At 34.4% G+C, this 18,803-nt stretch overlaps 1 protein-coding gene across 2 annotated transcripts in view; it reads right to left on the reverse strand.

The window, feature by feature from the left end:
* Window positions 1–18,803, reverse strand: part of LOC149939902 (lachesin-like) — a 106,250-nt gene that overhangs the window by 41,327 nt on the left and 46,120 nt on the right. The window contains exons 2-5 of one of the 2 annotated variants that reach the window (XM_090177329.1): window positions 9,192–9,310; window positions 3,496–3,703; window positions 2,657–2,812; window positions 182–313 (exon numbers count right to left, since the gene is read on the reverse strand). In XM_090177329.1, coding sequence (XP_090033455.1) covers window positions 182–313; window positions 2,657–2,812; window positions 3,496–3,703; window positions 9,192–9,310 — 615 coding nt within the window. Of the gene's footprint in view, window positions 1–181; window positions 314–2,656; window positions 2,813–3,495; window positions 3,723–9,191; window positions 9,311–18,803 lie in introns of those variants that run through there. The other variant, XM_090177330.1, reaches the window with a different exon arrangement.

Consider the following 18,803-nt stretch of genomic DNA (forward strand, 5'->3'; position numbering starts at 1 on the left):
ATTCCTATTTGGTATAATTTACTCAGTCTAAAGAAAGCTTTCTTTGAAACTATCTTGAATCTAACCTAATTCATCCAAGGAAAACATTTTTAATCTCCATTGCTAAATACATGGGAAATGTCTGCGAATTCTAACATTACGTCACCCATTTGGAGCAGAATAAAGATTAAAAGATACTCACATAAAACACTTAACATGATTCGCTTGCTAACTGCAGCTTGGACTCCGTTGCTTGCTATACACAGGTAAGCTCCCATGTGAATTCGACTTACTTTCGTTAGATTTAGGAACACTCCGGCAACACTTGGAACAACTGAAACACACCAAGACATGGCTTTAAAAACTAATCCTTTTGTTCGTAGTTTTGTATAAATAATCGAATAAGAATTCTTTGTTGTTAAACATTTTCATTTTTCTTGTCCTAATTTTTTGTATGTTTCTAAGGTACTGTGGCCTATATTGGAAACCATATGGCCGTAGTTTGCGTGGTTAAAATTTCATAAAAGATCCGTGTGCAAAAGCCAATAGATTTTTAATTTTTATAGACTTTGTTTCGACCGATATTGCGCAATGGCCACAGTCCACCATTCACCATCACTCTGGATTGATTATCGGTTGTGATTTTAGTAAAATCCACCAATGTTCCTCCAATGTGAGTGAGGGGGTTTTAAGTAAGAAGTGTCAAATGTTAAGACATTTAAAATGTGTAGCTATGAGAAAACATATTTTTTCTATAGATCATTTTCTAAACCCAACCATTCAATATACTATATGTAGTAAAATAGCATATTGATTGTACGTCTTTCATTGGCTAGACGCTTTAGCGCCTGCTGCCGTCGGAAGGGGAAAATTCGGAAATTGTCTTCCTCCCGCCCGTAAAACGTTCAGCGTAAAGGCTTGTGACGCTCGTCCAATGAAATTCGTACACAACCCTTCGTTAGCGTGTTTAAAGGCTAGCTGCGTTCTCCTTGTGTTTGTTGCTCCTAGGTGTAAGTATTAAATTAATAATATTGCAATGTCTATACAAAATATCGCCATTCTGGCTGGTGATTTAGAAAATAAAAAATTAAAGAAGAAATTAATATTTTTTACAACTGTAACTTAGTGCAAAGAAAGCATAAAGGATACTAATAAGCAACCACGATAGTGGTGTTGCCGCTCATGGTTTTATCAAAATGGCGGCGTTAAAATTTAACTCGAAACCAAGTCTATAGGGTTACTGCAATTCCATGCAAAGAACATAAACGAAAGTCATAAGGGAACTTTAAATTCAAATGGCGAATTGAGGCGTTAACTAAGGAGGACCATTTGTAAATGTAGAACGCGCAATAACCATTAAAAAAGATTACGAGCGTGTTTCAAAAGATAATGTGACCAAAATTTTATGGTTTAAAAAGAGTGATGAATCGCTGTTGTTAAGTACCTCAATGAGCCAGTTTAAATAATCAAAACTTGCCGGGGAAATATCAAAATAAAGCGTTCTTATAAATCTGGCTATATCAGATCTAAGTAACAGCGCGATCCAGTAAGATCGTATGAAAGCTGGTACCAAAAGTATTGCAGTTGTCGATGATCTTTCAAACAGAAGTACGCAATTTATCTCTTAGAAAAGAAGTATTCACCTAGACTGCAACTAACGATGTAAAATGTAGAAATTAAACGTGCGGATGAATATTAATCAACCATATTTCATATCTGTAATAGTTTTAGTAAGTCAATATAGGACGTATTTCTCGCGGCACAATTTTGTATCCAAAACACATTTCGGAAATTCAGATGGACGCTTGTCTCATAAGAAATATGTTACATACTTCTGCTTGTAAAGCCTAATTTCCACCAGCACGTTTTTCCTTAATCTTGTTTTACACTCGCACCCAAAATGGAGCAATTTTGGTTACCCGCGGAACAAGTACCAACTTTAGCACGTTCAAAGATTTGGTTATACAAGAGAAGTCTCAATCGATTAAATTTCGTAATAAGCAAGGACGAAAACTGAATTTTAAACTTTTATCTGTGCCCTGATTACACATATTTTATATCACAAGTCACGCGATATATTCATAGTATGCGAAATGTTTCTAAATAACGAACTTTCATTTTTAAACTTTAAACATTGATTACTTGGCGACAGAGGCTAAGAATATAATGATAAACTCATCTCAATTCCTCTCGATATATATAAGCCTGACAAATTTTTGCCTTAACTACTGCCTGGACAGTTCAATTTCAGTTTTAGCAACAGACTACAGTGCTTCAACCAAGTTGATAAAAATGCTTTATTTTACCATGTTACCACGCATAATTATTATTTCTGGGCTACGATCTGTAGTCGCTTTACGTCATTGTGTTTTACCAAAAATTTCTGAATTTCTCCTTAGGGAGAATGACTATGTTGAGGCGATCTGCCTGCACCACGGACTAACTTTTCCCTGGTCTTGGAGGTAAGACGTCACCGGCGTGAGCTTCAGTCGCTCAGGGAACCAATGAGATTAGGGCCCAATTTGGTTGGCACTTAAGGGCAGACCATCAGGTGGATTGGGAGAACGCTAAAAATCGTTTTAACATAGTCATATTTTCCCCAACCTTCTAGTGGAAATCATATAAAATAATAAATGCAATCGAAATAGAGCTCGTAATTAAAAGGCTGTTTTTTTACTTTTTTTACTTCCAAGCGTGATATTTCTATCGTCTTCTCTTCGCCATTTGATATTTGGTTGTGGCCAACCTTTGGCATGGCATTTCAAAGTGACGTCTTTACCCTCTCGCACCTCTGTGTCCGAGCTAGTATTTGATTCATCGATTCTAGGAGGCACTGAAACGCAAAATCAGACTCGTTATTCAATCATAAATCATGACGAAGCAGCCGATTTCACGTTCAAAGGAGGTTATTCGCCAGATTTAAAAGTTAAATAATATGTGCCTAACCGCATTATATCATATTGCGAATATAAACGCAGCATTTACAGAAATAATACTTTCGATAATTTCAAATTTGTTATAACTTTCTTTTTGAGTATACCAACTTAATTTGAATAACTAGATCATATTATAATTATGTGTTTAATCGGAAAATAAAGTTGAAAATTCTCTGCTATGAGGGCTGTTTATTGACTTGGGGGTGGGAATTCTATAGGAGCCTCTATTCCTACTGCAAAGATGATTCGCTCAAAGAATATCCCTCTAAACCACTCGCTGCGTAAATTGGGAGAATCACTTCTTGTATTAAATAACCATCTTCACTAAATGATTTATCACAAAATTTGAGATGTCAGTGATTTCCCGTTTGTTTCACCTTTCACCCAAAACAAGTGGAATTCAACCTACACATCTGTTCGTAAACATAGTGTTGGCTTTATTGGGTCCAGAAAAACACTAATTTCTGCTAAGTAGCGTTGGAAAAACAAAGCTAATAGTTAATCCATGTCTTGTGAAATAGGTATTTGAAGTTTCTGTTCTCACAAGAAGTATAAAGAAAAGTGTCTTGCATGAGCTCACCTACAACGTCTAAGTAGCCAACTTGGCTTTTCATGGGTGAAGTATTTATTTGGCACATGTATTGACCTCTGTCCTCTTCTTCAACGTCATTGATATGAAGCCACCAGCTCCTCTTGGCATTGTGAGTGATGTGGTAACGGTGATTTCTAGTTATGACACGATCTTCTAACGTTAGAAGAGCATGCTTGTCTGTGTGCATCCACGCTACCTGTCCCAAATACAGACGTCTAATCAAGTTAGAAATCACTTCTCTCCTCAGATTCTAATTCCCTACATTATTTGACTACATTTAAAACCAAAATATTACATTCAATTAAGATTAGTTTTCCCATTTTCACCGGAGGAGACTGACATCAAATAGACTTTGTTTCGCGCCAAAACATGAGCACCACTATTTCCACCATTTCAAATTTCTCGCTTAGTAGTGATTGTAGCTGATGATTTAAGAAAACTCCTTCCATGTTACTACAATCATCTTACAGGTTTAAGAAAACTCCTTCCATGTTACTAACATCATCTTACAGGTTTAAGAAAACTCCTTCCATGTTACTAACATCATCTTACAGGTTTAAGAAAACTCCTTCCATGTTACTAACATCATCTTACAGGTTTCTGCTAAAGTGCTTTCCACCTTTTAAGTATAAAGTGTCGAAGACTTGATCAGATTTTCAATTCATACATATGAGTTAGTCATTTATAGATTTTTTAAATAAACAATTGAATACAGTGAAAAAAACGATATCTCACCCATTGAGTAAATAGTGTTCTTAGAATATTGCTGTATTTTCAAAACTACTCTCTTTAAGTAGGCTACACTAGTTATATACAAAACGTAACTTTTGTGACGATTTAGAGCATACCAAAATTAAAGAAGTAAATGGTATTTCTTTCGCTGAAAGTAGGCGCGAAGAAAGTATACTGCCGACTAACAAACGACCACGATAGCTGAATCATGGTTGGGTTCAAAATTTCGTCCTCACATTTTCGCGCGAAACAAATCTATTACCAACAAACCGCTACGGTAAACTTAATATTTTTGGATGCGCTTCAAATTAATAATATTAAACGATTATTGGTTGGTTTAAATTATCGCAGGTCCTCTCAAATGGCCTACTTCATTAACATCAATATAGAATGTGCAAAATATTTGGCAAACTGAAATTTTACTTCCATTTTCAAAACGAAATACTGATTAATTCAATTTCTGATAATTCCTAATGGATTTTACAAACTCCTAGCTTGTAAAGCCTAAGTAGAAGGTTGCAACAAAATCACAATTTGTATTTTTCTTATTTCAATATTTTACATATTCATTTAAGTGATTAAATTGTAAGTAAGAGCGACGCTCTTATCTTAATGCTCGTTAAGCGGCACTTTTTAATGCTCATTAAGTGGGGCTCTTTTCTTAATGGTCGTTAAGTGTCGCACTTTTTTTATGTTCATTAAGTGGTGCTCTTTTCTTAATGATCGTTAAGTGGCACACTTTTTTAATGCTCATAAAGCGGCGCTCTTTTCTTAATGGTTGTTAAGTGGCGCACTTTTTTAATGCTCATTAAGCAGCGCTTTTTTCTTAATGGTCGTTAAGTGGCGCACTTTTTTAATGATTATAAAGCGGTGCTCTTTTCTTAATGGTCGATAAGTGGCACACTTTTTTAATGCTCATTAGCCGGTGCTCTTTTCTTAATGGCCGTTAAGTGGTGCACTTTTTTAATGCTCATTAAGCGGCGCTCTTTTCTTAATGGTCGTTAAGTGATGCACTTTTTTAATGTTCATTAAGCGGCGCTCTTTTCTTAATGGTCGTTAAGTGGAGCTCTTTTCTTAAAGTTCGTTAAGCGGCACCCAGTTTTAATGGTCGTTAGGTGGTGCTATTTTCTTAATTCTAGTTAATTGTAGCTCATCTCTTAATACTCAATAAGCGGTGTTCTTTTCTTAATGCTTATTAAATGGCACTCATATCTTAATGCTCGTTAAGCGGCGCTATTCTCATAATGCCCTTTAAGCGGCGCTTTTTTCTTAATGGTCGATAAGCGAAGCTCTTTTTATTGTTCATTAAGTGGTGCTCTTTTCTTAATAGTCACTAAGCGGCGCTCTTTTTTAATGCTCATTAAGTGGCGCTCTTTTCTTAATGGTCGTTAAGCGGCGCTCTTTTCTGAATGCTATTTAAATGGCACTCTTATCTTAATGCTCGTTAAGCGGCACTTTTTAATGCTCATTAAATGGGGCTCTTTTCTTAATGGTCGTTAAGTGTCGCACTTTTTTAATGTTCATTAAGTGGTGCTCTTTTCTTAATGGTCGTTAAGTGGCACACGTTTTTAATGTTCATTAAGCGGTGCTCTTTTCTTAATGATCGTTAAGTGGCACACTTTTTTAATGCTCATAAAGCGGCGCTCTTTTCTTAATGGCTGTTAAGTCGCGCACTTTTTTAATGCTCATTAAGCGGCGCTTTTTTCTTAATGCTCGTTAAGTGGCGCACTTTTTTAATGATTATAAAGCGGTGCTCTTTTCTTAATGGTCGATAAGTGGCACACTTTTTTAATGCTCATTAACCGGTGCTCTTTTCTTAATGGCCGTTAAGTGGTGCACTTTTTTAATGCTCATTAAGCGGCGCTCTTTTCTTAATGGTCGTTAAGTGATTCACTTTTTTAATGTTCATTAAGCGGCGCTCTTTTTTAATGCTCGTTAAGTGGAGCTCTTTTCTTAAAGTTCGTTAAGCGGCGCCCTGTTTTAATGGTCGTTAGGTGGTGCTATTTTCTTAATGCTAGTTAATTGTAGCTCATCTCTTAATACTCAATAAGCGGTGTTCTTTTCTTAATGCTTATTAAATGGCACTCATATCTTAATGCCCGTTAAGCGGCGCTATTCTCATAATGCCCTTTAAGCGGCACTTTTTTCTTAATGGTCGTTAAGCGAAGCTCTTTTTATTGTTCATTAAGTGGTGCTCTTTTCTTAATAGTCACTAAGCGGCGCTCTTTTCTTAATGGTCGTTAAGCGGCGCTCTTTTCTTAATGGTCGTTAAGCGGCGCTCTTTTTTTAATGGTCGTTAAGCGGCGCTCTTTTCTGAATGCTATTTAAATGGCACTCTTATCTTAATGCTTATTAAGCAAAGCTCTTTTCTTAATGCTGGTTAAATGGAGCTCTTCTCTTAATGCTCATTAAGCGGCACTCATTTTAAATGCTTGTCAAGTGGCGCTCTTTTCTTAATGCTCGTTAAGTGGCGCTCTTTTATAATGCTCGTTAAGTGGCGCTCTTTTCTTAATGCTCGCTAAGCGGCGCCATTTTTTAATGGTAGTTAAGTGGGGCTCTTTTCTTAATGCTACTTAAATGGCACTCTTATCTTAATACTCGTCAAGTGGCGCTGTTTTCTTAATGCTCGTTAAGTGGTGCTCTTTTCTTAATGCTCGTTAAGTGGCGCTCTTTTTTAATGCTCGTTAAGCGGCGCCCTTTTTTAATGCTCGTTAAGCAGCGCTCTTTTCTTAATGCTGGTTAAATGGAGCTCTTCTCTTAATGCTCATTAAGCGGCACTCATTTTAAATGCTTGTCAAGTGGCGCTCTTTTCTTAATGCTCGTTAAGTGGCGCTCTTTTATAATGCTCGTTAAGTGGCGCTCTTTTCTTAATGCTCGCTAAGCGGCGCCATTTTTTAATGGTAGTTAAGTGGGGCTCTTTTCTTAATGCTACTTAAATGGCACTCTTATCTTAATACTCGTCAAGTGGCGCTGTTTTCTTAATGCTCGTTAAGTGGTGCTCTTTTCTTAATGCTCGTTAAGTGGCGCTCTTTTTTAATGCTCGTTAAGCGGCGCCCTTTTTTAATGCTCGTTAAGCAGCGCTCTTTTCTTAATGCTGGTTAAATGGAGCTCTTCTCTTAATGCTCATTAAGCGGCACTCATTTTAAATGCTTGTCAAGTGGCGCTCTTTTCTTAATGCTCGTTAAGTGGCGCTCTTTTATAATGCTCGTTAAGTGGCGCTCTTTTCTTAATGCTCGCTAAGCGGCGCCATTTTTTAATGGTAGTTAAGTGGGGCTCTTTTCTTAATGCTACTTAAATGGCACTCTTATCTTAATACTCGTCAAGTGGCGCTGTTTTCTTAATGCTCGTTAAGTGGTGCTCTTTTCTTAATGCTCGTTAAGTGGCGCTCTTTTTTAATGCTCGTTAAGCGGCGCCCTTTTTTAATGCTCGTTAAGCAGCGCTCTTTTCTTAATGCTGGTTAAATGGAGCTCTTCTCTTAATGCTCATTAAGCGGCACTCATTTTAAATGCTTGTCAAGTGGCGCTCTTTTCTTAATGCTCGTTAAGTGGCGCTCTTTTATAATGCTCGTTAAGTGGCGCTCTTTTCTTAATGCTCGCTAAGCGGCGCCATTTTTTAATGGTAGTTAAGTGGGGCTCTTTTCTTAATGCTACTTAAATGGCACTCTTATCTTAATACTCGTCAAGTGGCGCTGTTTTCTTAATGCTCGTTAAGTGGTGCTCTTTTCTTAATGCTCGTTAAGTGGCGCTCTTTTTTAATGCTCGTTAAGCGGCGCCCTTTTTTAATGCTCGTTAAGCAGCGCTCTTTTCTTAATGCTGGTTAAATAGAGATCTTCTCTTAATGCTCGTTAAGCGGCGTTTTTTCTAAATGCTGGTTAAATGGAGCTCTTCGTTGTTTAGTTATTTTAAAAACTTGTTGAGGTATTATATAATTCAGTTATTTATTTGAAAACTCATGATTGGTAATTATACAGTATTTGATTTTTCGAGTGGCCAAAGCCGTAACTAGGTGTCTTTTTCACCAACGAAATTCACTTCCAAGCGAATTTTAAGAGTTATTTTAAACATTGAAACCGAATTGAAAGTAGCCATGCAGGATATATGAATTACCACGGCAAAATAGACTCTGGAAAGAGCGTTTTAAGCCAATTGTAGAGGGGGTCGAGTGTGGACAGCTCGGTTCAATCTGTCATCGAATTTACAGAAACTCAATAAATCAGTATTTTAAGATAAAATATATTTTATCTATATTTTTAACTATTTCAGTTTTATACATTTTAGAGTTATAAAAATAATAAATTATAAATGGATTATAATTTTCAAGTGTACCTTTGTTTGTTCTGCTAATTGAATAATTAAAATATTAACGTTTATATTTTTTCCTGGTGCTCAAAAAAATTGTTTTAGAGCTCTAATAAGTCAACAAACGGTAATCTAAATATACTAAATCAAACTTTACAAGAATTCTGTAATAAATATTTTATTGGCTTTCACTCCGAAAAATTACTTTTTGTCAAATCAGCCCAATTCTTGTAAAGTACAATGTAGAAGTTTTGACCAAATTCCAGTTCTTTAAGCAGTGATATGTTATTTCGTCACTAGCTATTGAGATTTTATTACGGTTATAAACATCTAGCCTCGCATAGAATTCTTTTCTTTAGCAAATGTTGCACTTTCTATCTGATTGTCATACATTTTATTTCAAAGTCAATTCAATATGCAGTTAGCGGAGCGGTTTTCGGGACGCCAAAAAACTCGCACATTTAATCTATATAGAAATATTTCTTTTTTTGTCCCGTTTGGAGGCGCTGCGGTCGAAGAGAGGATTTCGTGAAAAGTGATGGCGCGACAAAATTCTAGCGCGAAAAATGGTCGGGAAAACCCTAAACACTTCAACTAAAATCCTAACCACACTCGAGGAGAGTGAGTTCTTAACAAATTCGGTTTTTTGCTCACTTTGTACGTGTTCAGGTTTTCTACGACGCATTTCAAGGATGCGCTTCTGCCGGCCACCGTCGTCAGGTTTCCAATTGGCTCAACGAAGAATGGCTCTTGGTTGTTGTTGTGGTAAGTCGCTGCGGAGAGAAAAAAGAAACGCGTCAATTTGTCTTTTCCATAACCCGCTTCGGGAATAATAACACTTTTTCAATCGAAAAATCTATCAGCCTCTTCTAAACATTTATCACCTTTCGAATCGCCGTTTGCAATAAACACAAAAAAAACCATGAGTTCAAAGTGCAGACTTACCAAACTAGATAATTTATAGAAAACGATAAGTCGACAGAAAATGTAAGTCAATAGGCCTTCCTTTAAAGGAGACAGAGTACTGTAATATAGAGTATCTAGTTTCATTAGAACTTGTTTGATTTAATATTTACAACAAAAAAGTATATTTAAAGTATAGATCAATTTTAAAAATTATTTTAAGTGATAGAAAAGGGTATACTCAATTCGATAAGCAGGGCCGTGCTTAGGGGGTGGCGAGCAGGGCGGTCGCCCAGGGCCGCTAAAATTTTACCATAGGGATGTATATACCGGAGGGCCGCTACAACCTACACCCAGTTTCGCCCATGCATTTCGCCCAGGGCCGCGATACCTCTAAGCACGGCCCTGTCGATAAGTTTAGTATTGTAATTGAACATATAAAAATAAAACTTTGTACTTGAACTGGAACTAGAAATATAAGAGGCAATGGTTATAATATTCTTCCCCCTGAAATAAAACATTTTCATGATGGATCAAAGAAATTTACATTTCTTCCAACAGGTATAATAGGAGCTATGGATAACTGGCACTAGTTACTTTGAAGGCTTTTTTATTTAGTTTCTATTATCTTTAATTTTTTCTGGTCCTTCTTGTTTAAATGTCCCGGTTACGCTACTTGTCGCTCACCCATTAATGAGTTTATGAATTTGCCCATAAGCCTTCGAGATATATGAAGCAGTAAATACCATACGTATAACATTTATTCCTTTTAATTCCCCTCACTTGTTTTTAAGTCTTTAAAATGAAAACTAACTTTTAATTGAAGTTGAGCTTAGCTGAAGAATACGAAAACTTAAATCTAAACAGAATATTACATTTCTGGATCTTTTACCAATTTTCTCGTGGATCAAAGGTGAAAGTAAATCAAAATGTATTGACTGGTCTAAAAGTGTCATCCGTATAGCTATTATGTTACGTATAATAAAACTAGTTGTAATAGATATATCCAACACAAATAATAAGTCACAAAAATCTATATTATAAATAATAATTATAAAACAAATAATACTTATAGTGTAGGCTTTATCGTTGTAAATTAATTTGAAGAATGATAACATAATGTTATTGAATATCAGCATGGAAATAAACACAACTATCTAAAGCTAGAACGACATAGACTTTTCATTGTATCTTCTACATCCAACATATTCCAAATGTATAAGGAAAAAAAGCGGTTAGACGAAAGTTCTATGGAAACTATGAAATTTGAAATATCCAGGTCGCCAAAAAAACTAAAAATGGTGAATAATCCTTTTCTAGAAAATAATTACCATTGAGACCATTGCTCAGAGTGACTTAGAATCTCACAGAACCCTATTTTGGTCATTACAAATTTTGTAAAATGGCAAGGACCTCGTGTTTGAAAGGCTAACTTAAATTTTCAGGTACCCAAATAATTTAGATAAAATATTCGAAATTTTATTAATTATGTTATTGTTTTTCGTAATTACAAAACACAATAGAATGAATTAATCAGTTCATTATGTTTAAAGACTTATCAGTTAATGCTCACTCCAATCTTTGTTTGTTGTGACCTCACTATACCACAGAGCAATGAAAGAAACAGGCTCTTATAGTTGGTGACTTCTTTAAGCAACGAAAAAATCTACTCTTACAGTTGGTGACTTCATTGAGCAACGAAAAAATCTGCTTTTACTGTAGGTGACTTCATTAAATAACGAAAAAATCTGCTTTTACTGTTGGTGACATCATTGAAGAACGAAAAAATCTGCTTTTACTGTTGGTGACTTCGTTGAGGGACGAAAAAATCTGCTTTTACTGTAGGCAACTTCGTTGAGCAACCGATGAGCAAAGTGACGTCGTAACCGGTTTCGCGAAAAACTGCACAGTAAGAAACCGGACTCAACATATATTGAGCGGTAAGTCCGTTGAACGTTACCCAATGAATCATTCTCCTTAAATCTTGTGACTCAAGGATAAATTCCCACTTCAGAAAACACATGATTCTGTAGTCTATCTCTCAGAATTCAAGTGATTCTGTGGCCCTTAATTTACATAGCAAAATATATTTATCTACATTGTCAGGTCATTAGTTAGATTTTAAAACAGGGTTATCATTTACTTTGAATAGTAGAATTGAATGGAATTACGAATTTCGACGCTCAAAATAGATAACTTTAAATTTGAATTTTAAATTTAAAAATATATTAAAATCATACATCTTTTATCAGCCATATAACTTCGTATTATTGTTCAATGATATAACGTATATCATAATCAAAAATTGTGATTGTATATAGGTGTGATTTTTAAATGTTCCTCTCAAGCACTTACAGTAGATTGCTTTTTACTTTTCACTAATTTATCAGTTCAGGTTTTAAACAATCCATTTTATTCAATCTATCATTGATTGGCTAAAAAAGCACTCTATTATTTATAAAATACTAATTAAAAACTAAAATTTTTATTTTTCTCGCTATAACTAGGTGCAAAAGCAAATATACTATGATATCAGTGATTCGGGTTATGGTTTGTTCAAAATGCTATTTAGTGCGAAACTAAATCTATACATTCAACCTATCTATAAACTAATACTACTTCAAAGCGACCACTTTATCTATATTAGTCTTTCAGGCAGAGGACCCAAAATATCTGCTGTTGTCTAGTGATTTCGAGTGGCGTAATCCCGGTTAAAAAATTTAAGTATTTTTTCAAACCCCAGTTGCGCAGAGGGTAACGCAATTTTCCTTCAGGCCTAATACAATTTGTTTTGCGTCTGCTTTTAGCATCGCGGTGTTTTTGCGATGTTGAAAACCAGTCTCTAATGGTTAAAATAATAAACAACTTACACGTATTTCAAGGACCTAAGACCTAAGGTGGTGCTTTAGCTGATTATAATTAGCCTAAGATCATATCGGTTTTAATTTAAGCCAGGAAATTCGATTTACTTAGCTCTCCTGTAGATGTTATAACTGTAAAATTTAATATAGCTGGTGTGTTTAGGCGTTTCAATAAAACCGATTCAGCAAAATCTCTAGGCAGTATAAATATACAGACTCTGGACCTAAAGCAACTTTTTTTTATGGTCCTTGTTGCTTGGGCCTAAAACGGTGCCCGAAATAAGGGCTGGTTTCCATTTCGACACATAAACAGTCAACACTTTCACTTGCGCTCGTTATAATTATAATCGTTTTAGGCGTGTAAAAATTTTGAAGGCGCCAAAATTATGAAACAATCCGTTACGCCAGCGATTTTAATCGAGCTTTAAGCTTGTTTTCCACTAGCGCGCGTCATAATGTTATTTTCTTTACGCGCGTAAAAACGTTTGAACGTTTCAAAGCTGAGAAACGCGTCGTTGCGCGCGCGCGTTTCCTTAAGTAAAACAAATTACGCCTATAGGTGAATGTAGAATCTAGTTAACTTGGTTTGACTTGAGTGGTAAATGGGTACATTCCGCTCGTTCCTTTATTTTAAATGTGTCTTTACAGGACGCTAAAAGATTGTCTTTACAACGCACATTGCATTTTTGAACAAAGGCCTTTGTTTCGCTTTGTTTGAACTGAGGATACCATTAGCTTTTTAAAGATACAAAAAATAGAGTGAGTTTTGAAATAATTTGTAGTCTTTTGTGAGACTAGCTCTCAGTAAATATTTTCAAGGGTGCACACATTTTTGGGTCTTATGCCGCTATTTTAAAGTAAAGATCACTTGGCACGATTTCTGTTAGCCCATGGAGGGGTTTGAGAACCGTGATTTGAGACATCTCCACAAGATGAATACTGTCGTTTTCCGAGTGATTTCTTCCAATTTGGGGAATTTTGGAACGATTGAACCGTCCGTTATCTATCAAAATGATTTTTAAATCGTTTCATTGTAGCGTTGGACATAACGTAACAAAATTAGGAAATAATTTATCTCGGAATTTTGTTTTTCATTTCACTTAATATAAAGGGTGGAGGATATTTAAAGGTTCTCAGAATCGTTTGAGAGATTCTAGCCGAATTTTAAGTAGCTCTTTCTCTTCCGTTGCTCCACCTTCAAAATTCAAACGATTCGATGACCTTTTAAATGGCGAAGTGCAAACCACCCCAACGCGGGACTACAAAGCCCAGAATTTGAGATCGAAAGGCTCAAATTTGAGCCCATTTCGCAAAAGTAATTTAATCTACGCAATATATTGCTCACGCCGCGCCGCCGTCGCCGTCAAACTTAGTAAACCATAAAATGTTTCTAAATTTGTAATTATTTATCTTTTTTTCTTTAAAGTAAGGGTCCAGAAGAAAAAAAGGAACGTCCCTTTAATATTAGGGTCGGACTTTTTGCCTTTAGATAACTTATAAGGGGGGGGGGCGTTATTTTAATTCAATTAGGAAGGCGAGGGAAGGAGCGGTTTCAAGTTTAGCGTAACGAATTTGTGTAGCGATCGACACCGTTGTGTTCAAACAAGTATACGCTCGCCGCTCGCTGTCGAGAAAAGAAAAATAATATTAAACGCCACCAGCTCGATCAATCATAGCTCCTTTCTAAAAGTAAAGTTTGGTTTCCTAACGCCTTTACGGGTTTTGCTCTTTTTGGGGCGCGTTTTCGTTCAGGCGAAGACAAAACAGCTCAACGAGTCTTTTTTCCCGCGCGCCCAGGACTAGCTCGCTGGCCGCCTTGAGTAATTGGATTCGTTCTGCCGAATTACGTCTTTTGTCACACAACTGATTCGGATTTAAATCCTATCACGGGATTTTTTTTACTTTTATCCGTGATTAAACTAAATTTAAAGTTTGCGCTAGGATTAATTTATTTTTGACGCTAAACTCCCCAGCTAATTTTCAGATGACAGCGAAAGCCCTTCGTATCAATTTATCTTTGGCGCGCGCACCTTGCTCCGGCAAAACGAAGACCCTTGCCAAATATTATTCGTTGAATCGGAGCTCCCCGGATGGATTCCAAACAGCCGAAGATACGACGGAGATTACTTACAGGCCGTACGCATTGAAAATGGCGCAGAAATAAAGTAAATTATTCAATTCTACGTTAATGAAATAAATTATTCAATTCTTAATAAACGAAATAAATTATTCAATTCTAAATAAATGAAATAAATTATTCAATTCTAAATAAAGAAAGTAAATTTATCAATTTACATTAAATAGATTATCTAAGTCTCAATTTTAAATTAAATAAATTACTCAATTTTAAATTAAATAAATTACTCAATTCTAAATTAAATAAATTACTCAAATCTTAATTAAATAAATTACTTAATTCCAAATTAAATAAATTACTCAATTCTAAATTAAATAAATTACTCAAATCTTAATTAAATAAATTACTTAATTCCAAATTAAATAAATTACTCAATTCTAAATTAAATATTTAATTCTAAATTAAATAAACTATTTAATTCTAAATTAAATAAACTATTTAATTCTAAATTAAATAAACTATTTAATTCTAAATTAAATAAACTATTTAATTCTAAATTAAATAAACTATTTAATTCTAAATTAAATAAAATATTTAATTCTAAGTTAAATAAAATATTTAATTCTAAATTAAATTAAATATTTAATTCTAAATTAAATAAACTATTTAATTCTAAATTAAATTCAATATTTAATTATAAATTAAATAAATTATCTAATTCTAAATTAAATAAATTATTTAATTCTAAATTAAATAAATTATCTAATTCTAAATTAAATAAATTATTTAATTCTATATTAAATACATTATCTAATTCTAAATTAAATACATTATCTAATTCTAAATTAAATACATTATCTAATTCTAGATTAAATAAATTATCTAATTCTAAATTAAATAAATTACCTAATTCTAAATTAAATACATTATCTAATTCTAAATTAAATACATTATCTAATTCTAGATTAAATAAATTATCTAATTCTAAATTAAATAAATTACCTAATTCTAAATTAAATAAATTACTGAATTCTACATAAGTAAAGTAAAGTATTTGGTAGTAGATATCAGAGCACAAAAAAAAAGTAAATATATGTTTAATATTTGTCAAGTAATAAGTGTAGTGAAATTTAGGTTTTCACGCAATAAAGCAAAATAATTTTAAATTGTCATTCCTAAGTATTTAATTTCATTCTTGTAAGTTGTTCCATTGCATACCATATTTAACAGACTTCTTTAATTAGTTTTATTTTTTTAAATTTGTATTTTGTAGTAGCAAAATGACTAGCCTCGAATTTCAACAAGGTTACTGAACCGATTTTTATATCAATGTTTTCTAATTTATGATTTATCAACTAAGCTAAACCTGCGAAGTTAGATCCATTTAAATTATTCATGATAAAAATCCTTAGTTGAAAATTGCATAATATTTTTACATCTCTAAATTTAATTTAACGAAAAATAATAATAGAGAATACATGACCTTTAATCTTTGTCGCCCCCTCTCGCCCAAGTTGACTAAGTGGGCGCCTGCCGACTTTCACACGTTTATGTACTTCAGAATGAAATGGGATCAGCTGAAACCGTATGAGAACCGTAAAGAGGAGGATAACGCGAAAAAGGCGTAAATAATGTAATACGATTGAACGCGTCCAGGCTTAAATTTCGGTCACGGTCTATCACAAATCCAATTCGCGTGAAGTAAAGTATCTATCTTTTGAGGTTAGTATTTTTCCTATTTTATAAATTGCTTTACTAGTCTTTTTACTTTTGGTATTCACAATGATTTTGTCCTATTACAAGGCTTAGAATTTCCGGTGCAGGTAACAATTTAAAAGTACAATTAAACAGCGTTGGTGGCGTAGCTAATTTTAAGCTTAATTGAGGCGGTAATTCTCATATTTCAAAAAACGAGGAGCGCCTAATTCGCTACTCAAATGTGCACCAAAAATGAGGAACAGATATTAGGTTTCTTAAATCTTTGCTAACAGAGAGGAACAACGATTTTGTTTCTCAAATGAGCACCAAAAATTATGAGCAGATATTAGGTTTCTTAAATCATTACTAACAGAGAGGAACAACAATTTTGTTTCTGGAATGAGCACCGAAAATGATGAGCAGATATTAGATTTCTTAAATCATTGCTAACAGAGAGGAACAACGGTTTTGTTTCTCAAATGAGCACCAAAAATTATGAGCAGATATTAGGTTTCTTAAATCATTGCTAACAGAGAGGAACAACGATTTTGTTTCTGGAATGAGCACCAAAAATTAGGAACATATTTTATAAGTCAGAAGTAGAATCGCAAATATTATCTTATACATCAGTTAAATTTTAATCGACAAATATTTAACAACTTATCAGGCGCGTAGGAACGTTTTGGATCGCGGGGGGTACAGCTTGGATATTGAATTTGGCGCCCTCCTCTTCAACAAGCTTTTAGCGCGCCTACGGACCAATTTAGTACCCTTTCCAAATTTGAAGGGGTACATTGTTCCACTGTACCACCCCATAGCAGCGGAGATCAAAATAAATTCCTGTGGGGGCCCAGTCTATTATTATTAATTCAAATATTTATATGCTTAAATTTTAAGTAAGAAATTCGTTCAGCTCTAAATATGCAATACTGTATTTCTTTTAAAAGTGTTCTTTTTAATACCTCATACGTCAATGAATTTAAAGATAACAAGATATCACAAAAATATCTGTGTACATTGATCAAGGCTAGATTATTAAGCCTTTCTTGGCCACATGCATTACGAAGGTATTTTAGGCTATCTAGATATATTGGGTGAAAAAGGGTACACGACGACACGATTTTCAGTTTGGACGAATCTATCGAAATCAATTTTATGCTTATTTCATCTTACCCGTTCCTACGCCACTGGGTCTTATTAAAAGCAGGATATTATTAATTACAAACAAAAATGCATTCAAGTTATTAGCAGCCTGCTCTCCTCGTCATGTCCGGTATAAAAGACACGCCCCTCTGTAAATCTTTCCCCTTCTCGCAGCAAGGTGGGTAGACACTCAAGTGCTCTCTCTCCTGTGGGCGAGGAACATCTTCGCGTTACCCCTTCACCCAAATACATTCTTGATATCACTTATAAAATTGAAGAAACGATGATTCATTGTTGACAACGATAAAAAGGTTTCAATCGCTCATGTCGATAACTGACTCGTCGGGGAGTCTTTAAAGTTTCCTTTGAAGAGATCATTCATTTATAAAGATTTCGTGGACGACTATTTGCGTGTTATTTCCGGAGCAGCGAGTCTTTTCTTCCGAATAAAACTCAATATTTCTCATTTTCCACTCGTAGAATGGAGAATACGAGACGATACCGTGATAACGAATGAGCCTTTGAAGTCCATTCGAGAGCTTTTAATTCCCTCTCGTGTTTCTCAAGTAGCCCCGGCACGTCAATGCTGAAGACCGACTCTCTTTCATTCGTCTCTGCTCCAAAACAGCTTCTCACGGTTCGTGGTTTGTCATAATGGACACGCTCCTGATGCGCCAATCGCAAATGCTTTAAGTACACTTAAATTTAACGTATCAGTTTATAAGTTTTCAAAGTTTAGCGAAGATTGAATGCAAAAACGTTCCAATAATACGCGCGTATGGAGATGCTAGCCGTTGAAACGTTCTAGACGATATCGAAGTAGTTCAAGAAATGAACTTAGAGAGATTTCAAGGTTGATTGCTTTCGAAATACGTCCAATTTTCTAAAGTTTTAATACTTCAAACGGACGAAACGATTTCAGTTCCCGTGTAACCTAGCTCTACAATATTCAAATAACTAATTTTAAATTAACATAACGGCGATAATTCATTTTGAATTACTCAAAACAAGAGGCTTATATTTCAACTCTTCCGGAACAACTTGAATATAGTTCCCTATAGATACACCCTTGTACCATTTTAATTAATTATGTACAAAAACGCTCAAATTACAAACTTTTTAAATCCTGATTTAAGGTTATTTTTAATGTTATATTAATATTAAATATTATAATACAATGAATTATATTATACTAAGATAAATGTTGATTAACTATAGTGTCATTATGGTAAAAGTAAATTATCGAAACTACACTTCATTTCGGCCACTGAAATTAAATGTTTTTATAATAAAATGTAACAAATATTATAACAAGGAAAGCACCCTTTTCAATAAATATAGTGTTGAAAGCGGTTTTTATTAACCATAACGAAAAAGCGCTTAATTCAGTTTATCATGGGAAAGCGCTTTTTTCAAGATATATCATGTGGAAAGCCCTTTTTTCATTGGGTATATATCGTGTTAAAGCGCTTTTTCAAGAGATATTGTGTGAAAAACGCTTTTTTCAATTGATACTTGGTTAAATCGCTTTTTTTAGATATATCGTAAGGAAAGCGCTTTGTTCAGTATATAAAGTGGTAAAAT

Source organism: Leiobunum rupestre, chromosome 6 (assembly GCF_980474605.1).
Source record: "Leiobunum rupestre chromosome 6, qqLeiRupe1.1.hap1, whole genome shotgun sequence".
NCBI lineage: Eukaryota > Metazoa > Arthropoda > Arachnida > Opiliones > Sclerosomatidae > Leiobunum > Leiobunum rupestre.